General features: G+C 40.6%; 1 protein-coding gene across 2 annotated transcripts in view; it reads right to left on the reverse strand.

Moving 5' to 3' along the window:
* BMPR1B (bone morphogenetic protein receptor type 1B) overlaps positions 1-20657 on the reverse strand; it is a 232785-nt gene that overhangs the window by 11353 nt on the left and 200775 nt on the right. For both annotated transcript variants that reach the window (XM_042812107.1, XM_042812106.1), the window contains 4 exons: positions 17593-17748; positions 7855-7957; positions 7668-7770; positions 506-602 (listed from right to left, as the gene is read on the reverse strand). In XM_042812107.1, the coding sequence (XP_042668041.1) occupies positions 506-602; positions 7668-7770; positions 7855-7957; positions 17593-17735 (446 nt within the window). In that variant the 5' untranslated portion in view covers positions 17736-17748. The remainder of the gene's footprint in view (positions 1-505; positions 603-7667; positions 7771-7854; positions 7958-17592; positions 17749-20657) is intronic.

Consider the following 20657-nt stretch of genomic DNA (forward strand, 5'->3'; position numbering starts at 1 on the left):
AATAAATGCGAAATTTTATTTACCAACTGCAGTGGGTCTTTTAAAAGTAAAAGGAAGAACAATCGTGGGGCCTGGGAGTATTTAAAAAACACAAAGAATTATTTAAACGTATGTAGATTATGATGATATTCTAGACACGCTTAACATTCCAGTATTCTCCTCTTTTTTAAGATCCTCACCACATAAACTCACTGAGAAACCTCAGGTTTTTTGTTCTGTATAAACTTTGTACTGTGGCATTCTCAGCTTCACTAAAGAGCAGTCTGTGCTTCAAACTGGAAGGCTTCTTATGATCCTGGGTGAAAGATTATACATGGAATACAACACTGAGGTATGCCTGTGAATAACATGAACAAAGTACAGATTCTTTTCACATGATAAAATTACATCATTTTTCTTTTTTTTTTTCCCAGGAGGCCAATCTTAAATTTTCAAAATTTTGAGTCCACAAAAAAACAGAAGTTGGGAAGAATGCTAATGAGGTGATAAAATGTTCCTTATTTACCTGAAGTAGCAGAATATGATGATAAGCACCAGAAGTATACTACAGACAGTCACTGAGATCAGCAGGGCCTTATGGTGAATGTTTCCTTCAGCAAAATCTGGAGATAAAACAGAGCAGCAGGAGGAAAAAAGTGAGAAAATTTGGAAAGGGAGATGGTACAAAGTCAGTGTGAAAAAATGCACACCAAGCATAAGGTTGTTGAAGCTGTGGATGCCCCATCCTTGGAGGTGTTCAAAGCCAGGCTAGAACAGGTCTGTCCCTGCCCATGGCAGGGGGGTTGGAGATAGATGGTCTTTAAGGCCTCTTCCAATCCAAATAATTCTGTGGTTCTAATTCTGTGATTTTACTACAACTCTGTACACAATGCCTCCGGGTTTTACTGGTGTTTTGTGCATGTCCTCATTGTGCCTCACCCAGCAGGGCAGCCCACAGGAGTCCATGTGCTGATGTATACCTACTCTGTCAAAGCATGGATTTGCAAGTCCCAGTTTGACTCTGAATGAAATCAATTAGAAAAATCAAACCAGGACTCATTGTTTTGTGTCTTAACGTATGTGATCAGCGAGGACATGCAAAGATCTTAAATCCATATCTTAAACCACTGGCATCTGATTGAACAGTTAACATAACAAATAAATAATTGTGTTTATCCTAGTAGGGAAACAGAGGAGACCACCCAACCCCTGAGAAGGCAAACCGCTGAAGACTTTGTAGGCATATTTCCAGCACTGAAGAATACTCCACCTCTCTGATCCTGTTTTAACATTTAAGTGGGCACTTTTTTCCTCATTCATTCCATAGCAGACCTACGTGCCAGAAAAAGCCATGCTGAGGGGTGAAACCATCCTTGCAGCATTTATTCTGTAAAACACTTTGAAGATGAACCATGTCAAATAACTCGAGGAAACACCACAGCATGAAAACTACTAAGATATTTCAGTCTGTCTTTGAATGGAAGACTAATATTGTGCTTTAAAGTGCATCGCTAATCCCTAAATTTGTATTCTTGACTCAGGTAAGTGATACTGACCTTCATCCATGCTTCCCTGCTGTAAACCAAAGATATTTGGCACTGCTTTTCCTTTAAACATCCCAGTCTCAAAATTACACATCAGCATGTACACACACAAACCATCCTCCTGAAGTTGCTATCTAGACTACAGCAAATGAGGATAACAGCTCCTGAAGCTTTCCCAGCCCTGCCACCTTGCATCTTTCACACTAATACCGAACACATCATAAAATGCAAGAACTCTATCCTCATTGACTCATTCTGGAATAGTGCTACTACATTTCAGATTTACAAGGGTAATGAGACAAAGAGATTCCTAAGGGACTCTTGGCTTACTGTCAGGTTCTTTTAGATTAAAGATCGAATTTATCCCTCTGTTTTTGTGCCCAAACGATTCCTTCCCTTTCCTTCTTCACTACAAACAGAGATTACCTCCCAGTGCACCTTTCGATCACGCTGGTCATGTTTTAACCTGCCATTACCTGCACCCGGAGCATTAGCAATGTAAACATTCAAGCTACAGCCAGTGCTTTTGAAAGGGGACACTAACATGATGTCTATCAGGAAAACACCAGAGCCCATCAATCCCACTGAAGCGGCAGATTTTTACCTGGCCTGGAGCTGAAAATGAGAGCCCACTGGGGGAACCCAGTTCTCTCCTGTGACGATGAGGGCTGCTGAGGAGGTACGAAGACTCTATTTCATGCTCCATAGGCAGTCTGGGTCTGCCAACCACTTCCTTCTAAAATATGTGGTTTGTAATAGTTGAAGATGTTGCAGTGCATCAGCTGAGGAGAGGATAAATAGTGACCTGCACAGAAGTGTGTAGTACTAGTCTTGCACTACAAGAACTTGAGATGTGCCAGTATCATTTACACTATGTGGATTTGATTATGTACATCTGGGAGAAGGATGATAAAATGACAGATCTTAATTGTATTGTGATCATTTTAAATGATTCAAACACCGAGCCCAACATTGCTAATGGGCTTCTCCCATTCAGACAATTGAACAAACATGCCTGTATTTTCCTCAAGGCATCCTGGAAGTGTTGCTCAGCTTTAACACAACCTTGAGACTTTTTCAGAATTTTTCAGTAAGTACAAGGAAAGCATGCAAGACACGAAGGGATGTGTCAGTGTGGCAGTAGGTGACAGCTCCCTGCGCATATCACAGTGGGCATGCAACCAGATCTCATAGAAAAGGAGAATGACTTCCATATGTCTCCATATTTATTTGGCCACATAGGAAGAGAGGCTACAGAAATGCTAAATCGGACATTGTTTTGTCTTTCAAACACTTCCTATTGGCAAAATTCTGCTTGCTCTGCTTGCGCGCTTGAAGATTTCATAAACCACTTGGTACATGGACAACAAAATATAAAAAAAACTGCCTCTCTTCTTCCATGTGTAATCTCTGTTTGTCATTGAATCATAGAATGGCCTGGGTTGAAAAGGAAACCACAGTGATCATCCAGTTTCAACCCCCCTGCTGCATACAGGGTCACCAACCACCAGACCAGGCTGCCCAGAACCACATCCAACCTGGCCTTGAATGCCTCCAGGGATGGAGCATCCACAATCTCCTTGGGCAACCTGCTCCAGTGCATCACAATTTTCTGTGTGAAGAACTTCCTCCTAATATCTAACCTAAATCTGCCCTGTCTCAGTTTAAAACCATTCCCCCTTGTCCTATCACTATCCACTCTCGTAAACAGCCATTCCCCCTCCTGTTTATATGCTCCTTTCAAGTACTGGAAGGCCACAATGAAGTTTCACACAATCACACAGAATCACAGAATCACCCGGGTTGGAAGGGACCTCAAGGATCATGTAGTTCCAACCCCCCTGCCTAGCAGGGCCACCAAACACACACATTCAGATCAGGTTGCCCAGGACCCCGTCCAACCTGGCCTTAAACCTTAAACCTTAAAGTTTCCCCAGAGCCTTCTCTTTCCCAAGTTAAACAAGCCCTGTTCCCTCAATCTTTCTTCATAGAAAGACTGCAGCCCTCTGATCATCTTAGTGGCCCTCCTATGGACCCACTCCAAAAGCTCCACATCCTTCCTGTAGTGAGGGCCCCAGGCCTGGATGCAGTACTCCAGATGGGGTCTCACCAGAGCCAGATAGAGGGGGACAATCACCTCCATCTCCCTGCTGGCCACATCATTTTAATGCAGCCCAAAACACAGCCTTCTGGGCTGCATGAGCACACTGCTGGCTCATGTCCAGCTTCTCATCTACCAGGATCCCCAAGCCCTCTGCAGGACTGTTCTCCAGGAGATCTTCCCCCAGTTTCTATAAATACCTGGGATTGCCCCAACCCAAGTGCAGCACTCTGCACTTGGCTTTATTGAACCTCATTAGATTTTCATAGGCTCACTTCTCCAGCCTGTCCAGGTCCCTCTGGATGGCTTCCCTTCCTTCCAATATATCAACTGCACCGCTCAGGTTGGTGTCATCCACAAACTTGGTGGGGGTGCATTCGATGCCATCTTCTATGTCATTAATGAAGATGCTGAAGAACACCCGCCCCAAGATCGACCCTTGAGAAGGAACACTGAATCAGTGATCACAACCCTTTGGCTGTCCAGCCAGTCAATTCCTAATCCATCAAACAGTCCATCCTTCAAATCCGCACCTCTCCAATTTAGAGAGACAGATGTGGAGAGGGACCATGTCAAAGGCCTTGCGAAGTCCAGGTAGATGACATCCATCGCCCTCAACATGGTGAACACAGTGTTTCACTCAAGCTTCCCATGTGAGCTGTCTGCTAGAGTTATAGGTACAGGAGGCTGCTGAACTGAGGCAGGCTAGTGCTGCTGGAGACTCACACCTCCCTCCTTCTTCAGATGAGGATGCTCCCCACAATGCAGAAGGATAAAAGTGCTCTTTAAGACTGGTGCTGTGCTGCTTACTGCTTGTTCCTTGGCAACTGCAACATGCTAAGCAGTGAGGTTATGAGAATAACCAGCAGCTTCCAAGGAGGCAGCAGTGAGCTATGACTGTGAGCTCAATGAGGGGAACACAAAACAAACAGATAGGAAGTTTAGGAGGCTTCCTCAGGTACCTTGGCTCACACATAATACCAAAGACTAGCACACAGCATGTTTACAAACAATTTTAGGTTGTAAGAAAACATGGATGTGTGCAGGTGTCAGATATGGTCAGCACAGAAAGGGAGAAGCGGCAACAAAAGCAGGATCTCGTTACACCAGCCTGCCTCTCAGTTACTCTTCTGTGCTTTCTCCCTTCTCCCCCTCCCATTCACCCCACTTTGCCATGTGCAGCGTCACGCTGATGAGTGCACTGCAAATGCCACACAGCAGGTTGAAGGGAGAAGTCAGGGTGTCAAAGGGTCTCCTCCCTCCCCGTTTTATCCAGTTCACAATGTTAAGATTATCCAAGTAAAAATGGCAGTGAAATCCGAGGCGTGGAGACTGTGTGCACGCATCAAACCCCATCGTTCCTCCAATCGTTCCCTTGCCCATTCATCACTAGCTCTACAGGCAGGGAGCCAGACACGGTGGCACCACCACTTCTGCTTATACAAGCTTTAAATCAGTAAAGATATATTTCTCCTTTCGACTGATCTCAGTCTGCACTTTCACAGGGATTTCCAGGAATATCTTTTATTGTTTAAAGCAGAGGTGTTGTTTCAAACCCAGTTATGATTTTCATTTCCTCAGTAAGATAAAATACATAGGTGGTACAAGGATTTTGTGGTATCATCTGGCTATTTTAACTTGCCAGGTTTGTAACAAGATGAGCTCAAAACTTAAGCTTGGCTCTTACTTTCTTACATCTTGTTCAAGAAAACCCTGCTTTGTCCAATGCTAACTCTTTGAGCTCCACCCTCATGTGCACGGCTCTCCTATCTTCTCACAAGGAGAGGGTAAAACTGTCCTTCAGCACATGCCAGGTCTGGAAAAACACTTTCAGGACACAAGCCGCTTGCCTCTCTAGAGATGTTACCTTGGTGTGCGGGTTAATTTGCAGTTCAACAACCTCTGACCTGCAGCTGGACAACCTCCCTAGGCTCTGTTTCCCATGAGATATGACCTTGGATGTAAGTTCAGAAGCCAAATTTCTGTTTGTTTTTTAAATGCCAAGTAGCACACATATTTTTCGTGGAATCCTGGAGGTCAGGAAGCTTCCTAGAAGCTTGTTTTTAGGTTAATCTTCCTTTTGTCATACTTCCAGCTTATGAGAAATGTAATGTACAAGTCTCACAGCTCTCATTCACATAACCAAGTCTAAAAGTTTCCAACAGACACAATGATCACAATGCACAGTACTGAACACTGGCAATAGTGGGCACTCAGTATTTGTACACAGCTGCACGGAGAATCCCCTAAGTCCAGGCTTTGTTCCGAGCTCTTAAACTAGCATACAGCCATGGCACATAAGAACAGGTCTGGCACCAGGAATGACATATGTGCTTAAGGCTTTAATAAAGGTGCTGGCTTCAGCCCTGCTCAGCCACATGGAAAGAAACAGCTTCTGGAATACACTGTCAGGACACTGGCAGTGCACAAACTTAGTTAGAACAAAAATCCTCAGAATACACTGAATGATGCATTGTTTTCTGTTTGTCAGTATAAAATAGACATTTTGCAATATAAAATGGCTAGAGTCCTGCTCCAACTCTATAACATTATTCTTTCATCAAAAAAATCTATCTGCTGTTTAATGGGTCTGCCACCACAAGTGCCCAAGCGATACTTTTTTTTAAACCCATGTACACACACAGCAAAGTCAACATTGATCCAAACAATTTCTGCCACCATAAAAATCTTGTTGTACTGTTTTCTGTATAAGTAGCAGATAGTACAGCCAAATATCCAAAAACTTAACAAGGCAGATGCCTAATGTTTGGCATTGATTCAGCACTTTTAAGTAGATTTAACATAGAATTAACTCAGCAGAGAGAAGAAATAATCTTCCAAACTGTAATGATATTTATTGATACGCTAAGTAAGTGTGAACAAATATTGACTTCCTTTTGGAGTTTCTCCCTCAGTTCAAATAACTTTTTAAAATGAAAAAAAATACACAACAAAATAGTACATAACTCTCATGTTAGAAGTTGGAATTTTATGAGGTTTCACTAACTTAATGACTTGCTAGTAAATAGTGAAATATTTACACACCACCCTCCACAGGCCTGGCGCTGCAACCCATCTGTGCAGAGTTTCATAGGTGTGAAGGGAATATCTTACATGAGAGAAGACTTTCTATGAGCATATATTTATGTGTAAGTAGCTGCTGTTTGTCAGTTTGGTTTTCCAACTCAGAATGCCATGATTACAAATTCTCCTGCAACCCTGAACATACTCTCACAGACTAAATTCCATGCTGACCTCCACAGATCTTGGCCATTGTTGATGATGCCAAGAGTTTATGAAGGAAGAATGTTACACTGATCCCAGGAACACATTCTTTAAAAATAGAATCTGCCATATCAAGCCAAAGTAGTTTCAACAATTTTCAGAAAGCAATGTTTAAACAAAACAAACACACCTAAATCTGACCTACTCTTGCCTCAGAATCTACTTAAAAGTTAAAACACTTCCATTTGTTCTTAATAACAGCACACACCAACAAAATAATAGTAATTGTATGAGTTTTCACTTTTCATTCTATTTTGAGTTACATTTTTCAAGCAGAAAATCCACTTCAGTGGATTACTGGGTTCTGTAAGTAAGAAACGCTTTATGGATTTCAGTCAGTTTGAAATGCTAGATTAACCTCTAGAGATCTGGTCCCGATGTATGTGCTGTTATGAACAGATATAGGATTCAATTTTATTATCACGAAAAACTATACACAGCAAGAGCCATCCCCTGCCACATGCAACTTCAATCTTTGGGATGACCACTAACAGCCAGCAAATCTATGACAATATCGAGCAAATAATCCATCCGGTGCTCACTGCACGTGAGCAACACAAATAACAGCAGGAACCTGCAACCATGGGTCAAGACACTGCTCTCTACTTCAATAAATCCAGACAGTTTTTAGTAGGACTCATCTCTCTGATCATGTACACTTGGATGTGGGTGCATTGGTTATGGCTTTGTTTCTTCCTGAGACACAAAGGGCAATAGCAGAAAAAGGTCAGTTTGGGCCTGGATAGACTTCCCTTTACCTCGATTTTTCAGTGGAGGCAGTGTCGGGTGAAGATATTTGTTACAGTAATCTTGGCCTGTGCAACATTCAATAGATCTTCTTTGGTGTGGAATAGGAGTGTCCTGGAATAATTTCAGAGAAAGCAAAGTAATTAACTGAAAGCCATCAAAATTCAAGCAATACTCAGGCAGCCAACACTTTCTTACCCGACACTGGAAGTCCGAGCCTTCTAATCCTAGACATCCTTTGGTGACCAAATGTCCACCAGAATCATCTTCTTCTATTATGGTGAAGCAGTAGCCATCAGTGCTGAGGATTGAAAAGAATGAATCAGTACAAGGTTCTGAAGTGAAAAACATGGTGTTAAATACAGTCTTCAGCATTATTCATTGGAAGGAAAATCTTCCATTAGCAAAGCAACATATTTCCTCCAGCAGCATGACAAAACACAAAGAGCTGAAGCACTATTGCACGTGTGGAAAAAGTCAGGCACACATGCAATCTGCTGTAACAGCGCAAGACAGCTGACAGTATGACATACTCACCTATCCAAAATTTCACAGCTACAAAGCTCACTAACATCTTAATTCTCTGTAAATTCCTGCAGCCATTAACGTGTGAAGGCTTTGGAAAACTACATAAATGCAAACAGCAATGCTACAGCAGGTCTGCCCTGTGCATGGGAACAAGGCATGGCTACACACACCATGGTGGGAATATGGAAAAAGAAACATTCTTGAGATCCTTGCTGTGAAATCTTATTAAGAGAGATTTGTGATTCCTGTTTTAGATGTATTACAAACTGTGGCACTGGTGTGTGAGTCCTTGAGTTATCATCAACACTCTTCATAACTGTTTACTTGGGTTACAAACCTGAAATTATCCAAAACACTCCCATTTACACAACCGTGTCCCATGGAAGATAAGCATAATAACAGATGGCTAGATGGTGCTGGTGATAAATGTCCTTCTTTGATGAAGGTCAAATGCCTGCATGCTGCAGAAAGGGGGGAAGGGTACAAAAGGGGGACTTCATTTTACTGAGATTGCCATGCATTAATTTCTAATTACTGTTGGCGAGCATGTAACATAAGTGAGGAACACAGGTTGACTGATTTGGAGGAAAAAGATCAAGAAATAAAGAATTATTTAATCCAATACATTTACTTCACAAAAAATATTCCTTTATTTTCATGGGAAACTAACATTGGTTATTACGCTCAGCAAGTATTTTTCTGAGGAAAATAAACTCAGTTAAAACAAGGAAATAAAAAGAAAAAAGGATTAGAAAATTTAAGCACCACAAAATTTCAGATGATTTGCTCCCAGTGGAAGGAAAGGAAGTCTAACAGAGCAGCAAGAGAAAAGAAAATGAGATGTAGGATTCAAAGAGTGCTGTTACACATGGAATAGACAAACATTTGTAAGTATTAGCTACAGGACAGACAGATGCTGGCTAGAAAAGAGTCATGTCAAACATTTGCAGTAGCATATTTTTATATTAGTGGTGCAGGGTCTAGCCACTGTAAACTTATTACTTCAAATAATAATCTATCACTCGTTATTGACTTCTGGATTTGAAAAGTAACCAATTGTATGTTACAAATTGCTTTCTCAGAGAAAAGAGAGCTAGGGGTTCTACTCCCCTCTGACACTGTGCATACGAGCAAGGCAAAGGAGACAGCTGCCCTTCTGGGCAACAACCACCTTGATTTCATTGCCGAAGCTTAAGATAGGAGCGATAGGATTGCCAAGAAGAGAGACTGTAAGGAATCCATTAGAGTAGAATATTATATTAGATTAGATTTTATTTGTTTGCATGGTGCCTTTGATTCAAAGTAATGAGTAAGTGTAACCCAGGGGACAGAGCAACAAAACAATAAATTGCAATCTAGTGAAACACAAAAAAGAACTCCTCAGCTAGCAATCCACAGCAAAACCAAAACTCTCTGTTCACCGAAGGACAGGGGCGGAAGGAAAAGCCAAATTGTTTGCAGAAGGAAAAAAAAGAAGCAGGAAAAGTCAGCAATTTTATTTCATTTCTTCTGACTTGTCGTGGGACTCTGATACTTTGCTCATTTTAGAAAATTGAATTTGGGGTCCTCAAGCACTTCAGTCCCTCTGAAAATTTTCACAGAATCACAGAATGGCCAGGGTTGGAAGGGACCTCAAGGATCATGAGTCTCCAACCCCCCTGCCACATGCAGGGCCACCAACCTCCACGTTTAATACTAGACCAGGCTGCCTTGGGGCCCATCCTGGCCTTGAACATCTCCAGGAACGGGGCATCCACAACCTCTCTGGGCAGCCGTTCCAATACCTCACCACTCTCTCTGTAAAGAACTTCCCCCTGACATCCAACCTAAATCTTCCCTCCCTCAACTTAAAACCATTTCCCCTTGTTCTGCAGTTATCTACCCTTTCAAAGAGTTGACTCCCGTACTGTTTGTAGGCTCCCTTTAGGTACTGAAAGGCTGCAATGAGGTCACCCTGCAGCCTTCTTTTCTCCAGGCTGAACAAGTCCAGCTCCCTCAGCCTGTCCTCATAGGGGAGGTGCTCCAGTCCCCTGATCATCCTAGTGGTCCTCCTCTGGACCCTCTCCAACAGCTCCCTGTCTTTTTTGTACTAGGGGCTCCACACTTGAACAGTATTCCAGATGGGGCCTCACAAGAACAGAGTAGAGGGGGACAATCACCTCCCTGTCCCTGCTGGCCACCCCTCTTTTGATGGAGCTCAGGATAACATTTGCCTTCTGAGCCGCAAGGTCACACTGCTGGCTCATGTTAAATTTTTCATCTATTAAGACCCTCTAGATCCTCCTCCACAGGGCTGCTCTCAAGGATCGCTCCTTCCAGTCTGTACAGATGCCTGGAATTCCTCCGGCCCAAGTGCCAAACTCTGCACTTCGCTGTGTTGAACCTCATCAGTTTCACCCGGGCCCACCTTTCTAGCATCTTGAAGTCCCTCTGAATGGCATCCGTTCCTTCCACTGTGTCATTTTACTTCAGATTTAAAAAGACAAACAATATTACACTAAATAGAGCAAAACATAAAAGTTATAAAGCTCCAACAATAAGGGTAAATCCTGTTCTTTACAGGCAACAATAGAGTAATGAGGGAAACATATGAGAAAACTAAAAATAGTAATGCCAATCAAAATAAATATTGGTTCCAGTTGATTCTAACACTAAGAAAAAATAAAAAGTGTTCATACAATATAAGAATTCTTTGTTTTATTGCAGATTTGGGAAAGAGATAGATAGAGGTGACTCTTCTGAAAAGAACGAAGTCTTTCATTCCCAACCTCCTGCCCTGAGTTCTTGTCCTGGTTCACAGGCTGTCAGATGAACTGCACATTGCAAGGAAAAGGCACAACATACCCCTGCTGGTTTATTGACTTACCTGCCTCAAACTTTTCTTATTCTAACAATTAGGAACAATTTAGCTGTGTATCATCTCTAATTTGATGTTCAGTTTGGTGACTGCACAAAATAGAAACATACGCACACTGCTGACATATCCAAAGCAATATTAAAAACACATTCTCTGCTTCCAACCAATTTGTTTTTTAAAATGCACAATTAGAATTCTGCATAATTTGACTCTGAGAATCTGAGACTGTTGTGTAAAGAAGGAATTCATCCCAATGATACAACCCCATACACATCCACTAACCTCCTTCACTAAAGCATCAGCTTCTTAAGGTAAGATGCAGGAGAGTAATTGAATGCAAGTTGAATGTGATTGCTAATAAGCACAGATTTGGTATGTCACACATTTGCCAAGAGTGAACTTTCACAGCCAAGACAAATGCCAGGGAAACAGAGGGAGTTTGTAACAGAAACACTGGCAGGCACTGATATAGAAGGTGCTGCTACAATTACAGATTACCTGAGCAAAAAAGGTGATCTTAAGCAAGAGCTTTACTAAATGTCAGAAGAGAGGAATGGAGGCCAACAGTTCTGCAGCTGCTCACACAGATGTCCTTACTGGCCGACAGCCATCGCACACAGAAGATTCAATACCTTAGCTACCAAAACTTGCCTGCTGAAGATTTCCTGTCCTGGTTTCTATATGCAGTCAGGCATGGCAATATATAACTTGCAAAAGCAACATCGTTCCTTCATGTGATTTGGTGCCTATGACAAGCAGATGGGTTAAATAACTTGGTGAAAAGAGTCCTTACATTTAATTCCGTTTGCAATTGAATCCATATGGGTGTTATATTTTTTTTCCCCTCATCCCCATTATACTCCTAGTTCTGATATCAGAAAGAACTACACAATCTTTTCATTTTCATCCTCGGGAACATGGCAAACTTCTGTATTGTTTTTTAAAAATGATTAAAAAGTGTTAGAATTTACAATCTCCAGAAATTGAAAGCCTGTATACTTCTATAAAGATTGGATGAAATGATCTAATTCAAAAATTGGCTCGCTGACTCTGTTTGCATCTATTTCACCTATTTTGTCATATCATTCACTTAAGGAGGATGCTGAAGGCTAAATTCAGCAAAACAGTGTCTTTGGATATCATCCCTAAAACAAAGAGCCCCCCTGTAAATGTGCTCAGTACAGGCTAATGTTCCAGAAGAAATAACAGTGGCTGTGCATCAGGGAAGTAACGTGAAACCATGTGGGAAGGAGAGCATTACAAAATTGTTGAGCCAGATGCACCTTCACATTTGCACAGCTACCCCAAAGGCAATCAGAGACACACAGACGTGACAAAGCATAGGAGATGGCCCACAGGAGGACAAAGTTCCAGGCCCGACTAGTATTTGAGATAGTGATGCTTGTCCAACCACGTTCTACTGTATGTCGTACCGTTTGGCATCATGCTGAAACCAATACGATGATGAAGAGAGTAAGATCAGAGTAAGGTCATCAGGGTGTTCAGTGACAACTCTACTACATTACACACAGAGCATGGAGGGGAAGATACCCAACATATCTTAGCAGAATATCTTCCCATATATCCTATTTCCCATATAGGTCTATCTGTCAATATTATCTCCATATGATCTTCCCAGACATGACTCAGCCTATTAGATGTGTCGCACATTGCTCTCATCACAAATCAACCACAGTTTTCCCTGATACGTGGGTCACAATGCAGAATTCAAGACACAATGCCAGACTATCCAGGCTATGTGATAATTATATGAGATTTGATAAGCTTACAGATCTAGTAGCATAACCTTGGGTATGACAGTCACACCAAGCATGGGTACCTCTCTGCACATTCACCAGCTCTCTCCAGTACCGTTCACTTACGTACAAAATCCATTTCAGTAAATGTGAGAACTGTGAAGAAGGAAACTATCAACATAAAGCTATAGACTGTTCTCTATTCCCTTTCCCTTTATTTTTTCCTTTTCTTTCTTTTGTGTAAAAAAATTTAAACACTGCCAAATAATTTCTTTTACCTGGCTTTAAGACTACAGTACAGTTGAATCTGTATGATGTACTCTCCTTTTTAGTGGTAGGGCAGCTTCAACATGGATACTTGCTATTTTTGAATGTTTTCTTGGTTTAAGTAAATTCAATATGCAAGGGAAATCTTAAGTACTTCAACACAATAACACCAAAGTATTCCCACATGCTAAAAAAAGCTATCTGAAAGTAATGCAACAGGTCTCTGTACAGAGAAATTGGACCCGCATTACTGTTTAGCATAAGGTATATATTAAAATATATGCTACATGCAGCCTCTAAGCAAAACTAAGAAAGGACATTTCTGAAGCATGGTTCAAAAGGGTGGGATGGAGATCTGGACCTTGGTTTGAGCACTCAGGGAGAAGTCATCTGCTAAGCCATGTATGGGACAAAAGGCTGAAAGGGAAAAGAAGAAAAGAGTGGAGCTTGCAAGGGTTGTTCGCTTTTGATTTTACTGATCAAAACAGATTTATTTGCCTCCCGTGCAGCCCCATATAAAGGCTCACATTAAAAAATAAAGATAAGCTACCATGCAACATCTCATCATAGCTCCCTCATTAGGAAGTGTTCAATTTTACACTAAAAATTGAAAGTGACTAAAAGAAAGTATGCTTGAACTCAGTGCTTTGGCCCACTGTTAAATCCTCTACATATCAAATTACATAGAAAATTCAATCCCATTATCCAGAGAACATGAAAATGAAAAGAAAATCAGGTCAGGTGAATTATCACCTCTGGTAATGCTGAGAAAGCAACTTAATTATTTTATTGCATTAGATAACCAATGTTACCTTAAGACACAGTTGGGCAGAAACCATAAGAAATTAAATTCTATCACCCTGATCCCTAAAACTGTCAGCATTTATTTATGAATGTAAAGAGAAAACAACCAGGAACCTAATCAGCTCTGCCTTTATTGCAATCCCATTACACTGATAGCCAATTAAATCTAACAGTACTTTTAAAAATATGCAACTAATTTTGACTAGACACAACTGCCCACACACTCATTTTGCCCGTACAAAACATAAAATGAAACAGTAAAAGGAGGTCCTGGTTGTTTCAAAGCAGCACTGAGCTTCTTTATTGAAAGCCTTTTATGAACTGCACAGATGTTCAAAAGAATGAAGTTCCAACACACCACAGGCTAGCACACCCTTTACAAGCAAAGAACCATGAAACTTTTACAAAGACCTTAATCATTAGGGCCTCAAGTGCACTAATGAGTTTTAATTACCCCGAGTGGTATCCTCACACCACCCAACCACACGTTCTGCCCAGGAGCTCTGCTTGACCTCAGGTTTAAGCACTACATCCCTTCCAATCTATGGTGAGCGAGTGCCTATCTCTAGTTCCCTCTCCTGCTGCTGCTCCAGCCTAGAACTAGCAGGCCCCTTGGCACAGCTATCAATAGATCTAGATCTGCCAGGTGTGTTTAGGTACTGTGAGGGGAACAGGGTGTTAGTGGGTAAGGCAACAGCTAGCGCCTGTATCACCCTCTGCTCCTCACTTGGTCTACTACACGTAGCACTGTCCTTTCATTGCTCCCCATCACTGACTCTTGATGAAATGTCCCTCTAATGAATCTTTCAAAACTTATGTGCTCATGGATTGATCCATTTTAAAGAATGCTCTTCAAGCTAGAGCTACTGATTTGTTTATGATAAAATAACATGCATTTGCAGCTGTGGTATCATTGATAGTTTCCTAAAGAACTATTGCACATAAGTTGAAAAAATACAGAGAAAGGGTAGTTCTGTATAGAAACACAGAAGGCTGATCAAAGATTTGACACAGATGTGGCTTAAGAATATTTATTTCAAATTGAAAAAAAAAATACAATTACAGAAAGAACTTTAAATGGCCACCAGATGTCCTCATTTTTTCATAAACATTCAGGGTACTACTTATCTGCTCAGTATGTGTGTCCTGATACATAAATATTTGTGGTAGCAGACCAAAAACTTCAGCAGGGATGGCAGACTGCTATTTATAAGAGATTTCTATTAGAGACTGTGGTGGAACTGCCTCTTTTATTCCAGGGCTTCTAATTTAGCCACAGCTGGAATTGCTTCTCCATTGAACTATGGGAGCACTCCTTGCTCCTGGGCACACAAAAAGCTCCTCTGCTCTTGTGGAAGCCTCAGTGGGAACAGTGCACGATGCTCTGAATCAATGTAGCTCAGAGCCCTGCAGACTCCAGTACAGCTCAAATCTTAACAGACTGACAGAGCTGCCAGCAGAGTTCAATTCTTATCAAATATTGAAAGCTTTTAGTGACTATATCTGAGGGAAGAGGATAATTAATGCAATAACTTTTAATCTGAACAGTTTATTTCTTCTTCAGACAAACGCAGCACAATAAATAATATTTGAATTTCAATATGGTGTAATTTTCTTTAGAGTGAAGTTAAATGAAAATTCCTGAGCACTTTCAAACTGTGCCAATAGTCATTCAGGATAGCACGAAGCATGAAAGTTACAGGCTGACTAGTAGAAATCTCTCAAAGCATGGGGAAACTCAAAATCCCTGCTCACAGCATGGGGAAACTCATAATCCCTGCTCACCTGACTGGGCTTGGCCAAATCTTTTGAAAGCCAGATACTGGAATGTTAGGCTTAGAACTTCCTTGTCACTGTAAGGTCCCTTTTCACTTTTCATCCTTAATTCCAGCTAAGCATAAGGAATTTAAGAAGCAAAAGACTGACACAGTTAAGCAGGTGCAGAGAAGACAAGGCATGTTGTATGCTTTGTTGTCCTTTGACTTTGACCTCACTGCAGCTCTCATATCAAGGTAAGGGGAGCTACGGCCACGATCACTATCCTGAAAAGGATTATTGCTGGTAAACCACAAAGGTAAGGTATTTAATTTCAAATAATCTAAATTTTTAATTTTAAATTTGTCTAAACTCTTCAGCAATTATATTGTTGTTCATTGGGCAAGTTGGATAGTGCTCAGGTAACAGCACAGGATGGGAAAGAGTGGATAAAACATGCAACAGTGCACCCAAAGTAGTGTATAAATCTTTCAATGAATCAATTCCTTAACATGAGTCCTCTTATGCTTCATAATTAATGGATTCAAGTCTTCTGCATCTTTCCTGTTGATGCAGGCAAGGCAGCATATGTGAAAGCAGTGGCTCTTGCTGGGCAGGAACAGGAAAACTGATTCATACTGCAGGAGATCTGCAAACTGATCTCAGAGGGAATTTTTATAGCTTTTTTTAAATGGACTGCCATTTGAGAGCAGTTAGGTCTGACTTCTAGCTATATATGGGTTTGAAGAAAGAAGGTTGAAAGGGGGAAGTAGTATTTACAGCTGTCATCAACAACTGCCATACACCTCTGTGTGAAACTGCAGGCTGAGCTGAACCAAGTCAAGCTACAGAACAACACTCATAAATCCCAAGAAATAGCAATTTGTCTTCAACAACATTGGGTTTTTCCTTGTCTATCTTCCTAACATGCTGCCTGGAAGATCTAGTCAGCACTGACACAATGTTAGACGGTTTCACCTGAAAAATAACTGCATACACCACTGGCTCATCCAGGCGAGCTCATATTTGTGTCCTGCTTTGATGCTTCCTGCAGTTGCACAACTCCACTAAACCAGTGCAGGCAGTATCTCCAGTATTTTACTTGGTTTTAAGGAAGCAGAATAAAGAAGTTGATATTTATGTGAAGCAGATGAAGAGTTCACCCCTCCATGACTGCAAAGACAAACTGTGCATTCATCTCAAGCCAAGAGGGGTGTCAGATCAGCACCCTAATTCAGCAGCAATAGTTCATGTGTTTGCTGCAGGAGTGAAAAGTCAGTGGGGGAAGAGCAGTGTGCTTCCACTGCAGGTGCCACTGGTCCACTCTGCTGTATCAGACAGTGTCAATGCCGAGCCTCCAAGGCACAGCATATGTCCATCTTAGGGAGTTAGGACCTCTGGGAAAAGCAGAATCCAACCCAAATAAGTTTACTCTATTAATAAGTACTCTAACCAGTGCCTGCAGAAAGACTGTGGGAGTACAGTTAACATTAAAAAAGTATTTAACACTTCATCTCAAGAGAAGAAAAGACTTCTACCATGAAACAAATTGTCTTATCAACCTACAAAACACTTCCGTAAAAACACATACAAAAGAGTAGGTTTTTTATGATAAATGAAATTTATGAAGATTGATTATAAATTTATGAGCATTTATAGACACTTCAAAATATTTCCAATAAGTCTCCTCTCATCAATCGCATGCACCCTTTAAAAACAAACTACTACATTCAGAATATATCATATATAAAAAGAATTAACACAAGTATTTATCTAAAGCTTGAAAGATGTAAATACTATGAAAAGAAAATATAGATGTGTAGCTGACATCTGTATAAAAAAAACCAGCTAATTTCTAAACAACTCCTTTACCAATTACTGCTCAAACAAGAACACCCAACTTGAGACTGCAGAGACATCACAAACAGGTTTTCTCATGTTTTACCACCAGATAGATGCTCCACGAACCTGCAGGTGCTGTTGACTGAGTCCTCAGGACAATGGTGATGGCACTGACATGACAGCTTCTTCTGTGGAGGGGCAGGTGCTGTGCCTTCACCATCTTCTTTTCTGCTCTCCACACTCAACTTGCTGGAGCTTAGCAAGGGCATCTTGTCCAGAAAACTAGCAAGAAATCAAGGAAGAGGAGAAAATATTTAGGCAGGATTGCAAGACATGAAATGGAGGCTTTAAAGTATTCCTTCACATCAAAATTTGAGTTATTTGAACAGTGATTTACTACAGAAGAATTTTCTTTAGAAGTCCCTAGTTGCTGTGGCGTTTGAGGCTCACTGAGCCTCCGTGTCCTTAAATTAAAGGTGCTGATGTTCAAGTTCAGCTGCTGCCAGTGTTCCAAATAAGAGCTGGGATTTTACATACTGTGCAGTGCAGTTTTCCTTCTATTGCATTGCATAGCTCAGATCCTTGATTGCACCTTTGCTCTTTGTTTCTCTTTGTAATTGGCACATATCTTCATCCATTGAACTCTGTAACACAGATTGGGATTTACAGCTCTGAAGGCAGAACTGAACATGTGTATAATTCGGAAAGGATCTAAAAAAGTGATGCTCTCTCAAGTTCAACAGAACTTCCTGTCACTGAATGGTTTAAAGGCTACTTATAAAAACTTTCCTCATTTTTCCATATAAAATATTGGAAACAATGTGAAATGCAAGAACGCACCCTAAAATGAACAGAAATACATGGAGATGATTACTTCTAAAAAATCAGAACACTGAATCTCCATGAGGCTGTTGCAGTACAGCTGGAGATGCTGATGATGGACTAGGAGTTGCTTATGCAATTCATTCTTTCCCCTACCCCAATTCTTCTCATAAATATCAGCTTTCAGCGCTCGTGAATATTTTAATTTTCAAAGACAAAAATGAGATCAGCATGAAAAGCTTCAGTAGGCAGTTTCTCACTTTCCTGGTGCTTCCCTGTAAAGAATCTTAACTAAAGGGTCATTTATGAACAGCTGTCTCCAACAGAGCAGTAGATCAGGCTCGAAATTCTTAATCTACTGTTAAATCTTCAGGAACAATTGGCATTATTATTATTGTTTTGATTGACTGCTTCATTGTCTCTAATTGAAATCCTTCCCAAATTTCCAACACCAGGACTGATATATTGCGGAGCTGAAAGAAAACTCCATCCTCCTTGACTCCCTAGTGAAAGAAGGGGTGGGCAAACAGGCAGAGGGGATAGGAATAAGTAGCTGCTTTGGGAGTGGGATGGCAAGCAAGGGCTGATAACAGGCTGAAATATCCTGAGATAGTGTAAGGCTGGAGCAAAAGCAGGCAAAAGGCATGGTAGGAATTGCCTGCACTCATACAGACACTGGCAACAGCTGGCAGATATGCTCTCATCTTCAAGTGAGCAAATTGGGGAATACCCTAGCAAATTGGGGAAAAAAGCTGAGGAAACTGAGGAAACACTGAGGAAAATGAGACTTTTGTGTGAGAAAAGTGTTATTTAAACAATTTTTTTTTTAAAGATTACAGCCCTTTCACTCTTTGCATATTATGATGACAAATGAATTACAACCATTCACCAGATCAAATTATAACATCTATGAAAAAGAGCTTGATCATCAAATTTGTTCAGTACCTACAAATCCCACTGAAACCAACTGGAGGTTTTGATTAGCTCATGTTTTCTGAAAGCCAAACCATAAAACTCATTATAAAACAAACTCTGTGCTTGTAATCCTTGTGCTCAGCATCAAGATATTGCCTTCATGACGCAACTGGCTGTTGAAGACTAATATTTTTAATAACTATTAAAAAGTAGAAAATTAGAACGTAATGGTTTGGTTCGCTTGTCTGATCATTTGCTCATTGCTATCACTTAAAATACAGAAAGTGTTTAAGGAAAAAGATGCAAAAAAGCATTTTGTTTCTCATAACATATTTATGATGCTTTGATATGTAGCTGATGTAGTTGATGTGTACAACAAATTAACATCAACAGAGATTTGGTCCCTGGGTCACAGGCTCAGAGTTTATTAAATAAGTTCTTCCAGTAAGCAGATTGCCTGTATTCTTACAGTGAATGGGGAATGTTATATTATTAATATTCCTGTCAAGAATTTTCAAATTTCAAGCTCATGAGGCAACAAAGTGACCTGCTAACTCATGAGGTAACTGAGTGAAATTCTATACTCCGTGTAACATTTCTGTGTTTTTTTCTATAAGCATCTGCAATTCCATTAGGGATCTTTCCTCAGCAAAGGAAGAGTGAAAAAATGAAAGCATTTTATATCTACTACTTAAAAAAAAAAGTTTTTTCATGTATGTGAAGGAGACTGAATAGCTAAATATCTACCTCATGATACATACGATAGGTCAAATCCTTTTTCAATAAATAAGACCCCAATACAGTCTCTGTCCATCATTCATTAAGAATAAGCTCAAAAAGAGCTGCAGAACTTGCTGTAAATAGCTTACATTCCTAGACCTGTCTGTACTTTTAAAATATTTTTTAAATAAAAGAGAAGAGCTGCTAAACTAAAATCAGAAATCTAAAGTAACATTAAAGCAACAGGTGGTTGTTTGGAGGTGTAACATCCTTCTAGAAAACACAGGACTAGGCAAGCTGGCATTCAAAGCTACATTTTCTAAGAGTGTGAAATAGGGGATAATCTAAGATTTTGCTTTCAACTCATGCACGGGGTCAAAAGTAGTGGAAAACCATTGCAGTTCAGTGCCCAATGTATACAACCAAATACAAATAAAAGAATCTCATATTCTTAGACTCTTATTTTCAAAAGAAAATCCTTCTCACTCTATTCTCTTGTTCCTCCCAGGCCTTAATTTCCAGGGACCTAGCTTAAAAAAATCTCTTGCCTCTGAAATTCAGATATTTCACCTTACATTAAAGAAATCTCCTGGTCAAAGTTGAGTTTCTGCTTGGTCTTTTGAATTCTATGCCTGCCTGACTTCAGAGCAGAAAGATTATCAGAATTTCCCACCCTTAAAATATAAAGTGTGTAGGATGAACCCTATCACAATATGAGCTTTCTATTGTTTGAC

Source organism: Centrocercus urophasianus, unplaced genomic scaffold (assembly GCF_019232065.1).
Source record: "Centrocercus urophasianus isolate 14NV4802_14NV808 unplaced genomic scaffold, USGS_Curo_1.0 seq_13, whole genome shotgun sequence".
NCBI classification, from domain to species: domain Eukaryota; kingdom Metazoa; phylum Chordata; class Aves; order Galliformes; family Phasianidae; genus Centrocercus; species Centrocercus urophasianus.